The sequence below is a fragment of the Pollicipes pollicipes genome, unplaced genomic scaffold (assembly GCF_011947565.3).
Source record: "Pollicipes pollicipes isolate AB1234 unplaced genomic scaffold, Ppol_2.1 Scaffold_7261;HRSCAF=8764_pilon_pilon_pilon, whole genome shotgun sequence".
Taxonomy (NCBI): Eukaryota; Metazoa; Arthropoda; class Thecostraca; order Pollicipedomorpha; family Pollicipedidae; genus Pollicipes; species Pollicipes pollicipes.
The window spans coordinates 31244440-31248813 of NW_023597054.1; the positions used below are offsets into that span (position 1 = coordinate 31244440).

At 62.4% G+C, this 4374-nt stretch overlaps 1 protein-coding gene across 1 annotated transcript in view; it reads right to left on the reverse strand.

Moving 5' to 3' along the window:
• Positions 1-1915: 1915 nt before the first annotated feature.
• Usp30 (ubiquitin specific protease 30) overlaps positions 1916-4374 on the reverse strand; it is a 15335-nt gene continuing 12876 nt past the window's right edge. The window contains exons 7-8 of the mRNA XM_037235112.1: positions 3982-4121; positions 1916-2524 (exon numbers count right to left, since the gene is read on the reverse strand). Of these exons, the coding sequence (XP_037091007.1) occupies positions 2374-2524; positions 3982-4121 (291 nt within the window). The 3' untranslated portion in view covers positions 1916-2373. The remainder of the gene's footprint in view (positions 2525-3981; positions 4122-4374) is intronic.

Consider the following 4374-nt stretch of genomic DNA (forward strand, 5'->3'; position numbering starts at 1 on the left):
GTGCCATGGCGACCGCGGCGCCTCTCCAGTGCACAGTCGTCGGGCTGCCCTGCTGCCACGACCGCCTCGAACTCTGACCGATGCCGGGGTCGTCACCGGGCGCCTCACGTTCCTACACCGGTGCTCCGGTCGATTACCCGACATGCCACGAAGGTGGGCGAGGATGCAGCGCTTTCGAAGTCGGCCAGGCTCAACCCTCGCTTTCTGGTTCCAAACCGCTGGCGGCGGCATCCAACAGACAGGCACAAGATACCACTGGCACCCGTGCAACAGCACCATAACGTTGTAAAAGTACAATGGCTTGGTGAATCCGTGGAATAGTGCCCGTGAACGCGGCGCAGCGGCATCAGCAAGACTGGCCAGGCCGTGCCAGCGCCGGTCGTTGGGACGTTTCGCGCTGCTGACGAGAATCGGCCGGCCCACTAACCGTGTTCGCGCGCCAGGTAACTCCGCCTGGACGGCAGCCGTGTTCGCGCGCTAGGTAACTCCGCCTGGACGGCTGCCGGATAAGCGCCAAGCGCCAGGCGCGGCCGGCCCTGCCCACCAAATCACCGGAATGGCCTCTGTTCCGCTCATGCAGTATGCAAGCGGGAGCAGCCTCCCGGGTCACGGGCTGCCGGGCGCTTGCCAGCTGCCAGCCGGCTGAGGCAGGCGAGCACAAGTTCGCCGAAATGACGGTGCCGCAAGGATCTATAGGGGCGGATCCGCAGTCAGGTACACGTGCGCATCTCCGAATCTTCCAGCGTCCTCACCAGTCGTGCGGAGTTGGCTTCCGGGCAGCACAAAAGGGATAGCAGCCATGGCAACAAACATCGGCACTCTTACTCCTTTCCGACTGGTTCTGGTGCCTTTGAGCCGTAGCACCGTCTGCCGACGGACCACAGACGCTGGCAGTGATGGCCGGGCGCGGACGGCCAGCAGGTAACTCCAGCCTGTGCTCCTGCGTTTACATCGGCAGTGCGGGTGTCGCCCACCGTTTACGTCGGCAGTGCGGGTGTCGCCCACCGTTCACATCGGCAGTGCGGGTGTCGCCCACCGTTCACACTGGCAGTGCGGGTGTCGCCCACCGTTTACGTCGGCAGTGCGGGTGTCGCCCACCGTTCACATCGGCAGTGCGGGTGTCGCCCACCGTTCACATTGGCAGTGCGGGTGTCGCCCACCTGACCCGCGTGGCACGGTGCGGCGCGGGCCTCGCCGCTGATTGGCCCTCTGCGCGATTAGGTGCGCCGGCGGCTACGGCGAGAGGGCACCGCCCCTGACAAACTAGTCATTTGGACCAATCGCAAGCAGTCCTTTAGGCCAGTCGGGTGCGTGGAGACAACATCGCACCTTTACAGCTAGCGGCCGTTAATTGATAATAGTTACGCCAGGCTACGCGCGAATGGGCGTGCGGGGTTTAAAAGGTGACAATGAGGAGTTTTTCGAGATGTGTCTTTAGACTTCCAGGCATGACAGGCGCAATGGAACGGCCGGCGAATGGTGCGAGGGCCAATTGTGGTTTCCCGTTCACAGATGTCCAGCTAGTTTTGGTGTCGTTTGTACGGTGCATACCTCGAGAGGTGAGCAGCAGCCTTCTTCCACGTGTTTCCGGTGTTGTTAAACCTGTTGTAACTCGTGAGCGCCCACCAGAGAGCCGGTCGAGAGCGGCCGCGTGCGTCGGCTGTGTGGTGCTGAATGACGCGCGTCACTGGTAGCGTTCACGGCACATCCGTGACGCCGTCGACCGCACCCGAGTGGTTATTCACCACGTTTACTCGTTGTTCTTGTTGGCCCTACATCATTGTTAGCAACGATAGTAAATCAGCAATACAACCAACTGAAACCCTGCACCGTATCTGCCGCTGGCATTTCTCCCCCAGCTCAGCTCACCGTCCAGGCTTCTGCTGGTACGTCTCAAAGGGGAACCGAGGCTATACTTGGTGTGTATTCTCGTCGAAAACACGTCACTGGCGGCCCGGCGACCGCACAGCCAGCCACAAAAGTCCGCCGCTAACTACTTCACAGGCCAGCCCGTCGTAATGGCCTCATTAAGCCCCGCCAAGAGTACCTCCAGCCGTAAAGGTCGAGTCGGCAATACGCGCGCGGTGACTGGGTGGACCCCGCGGCGCCCGGGGCAGGGGACGGAGTTCACACCCTACACCAGTGAAGCCGACGGTCATAGGAACACTGGCCACAGGGGGCAGGCGCACCGCCGCCCCCACACAAGGCACTCCGTTTGGCGGCTTGAAGCTCCGGCGCACAGCACCGATCCACACACATCTCTGTCTAAGCGTCACCCGGCTACCTCAGCGTGGGCATCGTATCACAACGTTGAGCACTATTTGACTGACGGCGGGGAAGCACACCCGCCGGAGCGGCGAGGGAAGCGACGCCTCACCGGGCCCCGACCGGCAGCGGCAGCGCGGGCCGCGCGGCCGCACCGTCGCTGCTGCTGGCCCGCTCGTAGAAGAGCATGTAGGCGGCGGCGGCGAACACCTCGGAGCGCGACGCCTGGCTGACGAGCGTGTCGGACGTGTAGAACCACCTGCGGCAGCCGCGGAGAATGAGCTGACCGAGAGCTGGAGCTCCAGAGCGCGCCCGCAGACGGCGTCCACAACGGCCGGGCCTCGGTCGCGGCAGCGCCCGCCCGGCCCCGCGCCAGACGTGCGCGCTGCCGCTCGGCGCAGACATCATCCGCTACCCGGCCCCGCGCTGGACGTGCGCGCTGCCGCTCGGCGCAGACATCACCCGTCATCCGACCCTGCGTTGGACGTGCGCGCTGCCGCCCGGCGCAGACATCACCCGTCACCCGACCCTGCGTTGGACGTGCGCGCTGCCGCCCGGCGCAGACATCACCCGTCACCCGACCCTGCGTTGGACGCGCGCGCTGCCGCCCGACGCAGACATCGCCCGTCACCCGACCCTGCGTTGGACGCGCGCGCTGCCGCCCGACGCAGACATCGCCCGTCACCCGACCCTGCGTTGGACGCGCGCGCTGCCGCCCGGCGCAGACATCACCCGTCACCCGACCCTGCGTTGGACGCGCGCGCTGCCGCCCGGCGCAGACATCACCCGTCACCCGGCCAACGCCCCCTGTCCGTCGGCCCCGCCGGGCGTGGAAAGCGGCCGGCATGTGTGTTCATTGAGCCACGCAAATAAAGCACACCGACCGAGAGCTGAGTGGCCGGTGACACAAATATGCGTCACATTTGAAAATCTAACGCTCTTTTAAATAGACTTTGGAATCGTTTAGGAAAGGAGATAAAAAACAGCACAAGCAAAACCTGATATGCACTGATCGTACTGGGAACATGCTGTTTTGTAATAGATGATGCAACCAACGACCTCATCTACTGGAGGAAGTCGAACATCACGACTAGCTGAGCAGTACCAATGTAACAAACTGGAGCGTGTACACATCTGGCAACCGATCACCTACATCAAGCCCCAGAGTCGCGACAGGCCGTCATCAGTCGCGAGCGGTCATTCAGCGGTTATTTGAGAGAAAAAACGCCGTTCTTGGGAAAGCGACAATATGATATCATCTCAGGGATGTTGAAGCACAATACATCGGCTGAACCTATTTGTTTAGGACCCTACAGGAGGTCAGCAACAAGGGCTGTCACAACTTGACCGGACTGTTTGTAACAGCTGCCCGTAGTCTTTCAAAAGGCGATGGTGTTACGTGGAAAAATCAATTATCATATGACACGAAGCGTGGTGATGAACATTCGACAGTAAAATGTGTAACAACCTTGCAGAAGAGACTGCAAAATACAGCACGTTGGGAATTGACATAACACAAACTTTGAAAAAGGAGCCAAAGACATTTTCAAACCAATAAAAACCAACAGGTTTCCGAATCATAGAGCGATCAGCTTTAGGACGACGTGCGGCATGTTCGCCGCATACGTCGCCGGGCTCTGCCGGGCGGCAGGCCGGCAGAGCCCGGCGGCCCCGACAGGCCGTGCCCGCCGGCTGCCCGGGCGCCCAGCGCCGCACCTGTTGTCGGCCGGGTCCGTCAGCCGCCGGTACGTGACGAAGTGTCCGGACGAAGCGTAGCCGCTGTGCACGATGACGGCCGTCAGCCGGTAGCGGTGTCGACCGGTGTCGGTGGGAGACGGCCGGCCGCCCCCATTCACCTGCCGGCCGGGACCAACGGCTCAACGCACAGCCCAGACACGGTATATCCGGCCCGCACCCACCTGCCGGCCGGGCACCAACGGCTCGACGCACAGCCCAGACACGGTATATCCGGCCCGCACCCACCTGCTGGACGGGCACCAATAGCTCGACACACAGCCCTGACACGGTATATCCGGCCCGCACCCACCTGCCGGCCGGGCACCAATAGCTCGACACACAGCCCTGACACGGTATATTCGGCCCGCACCC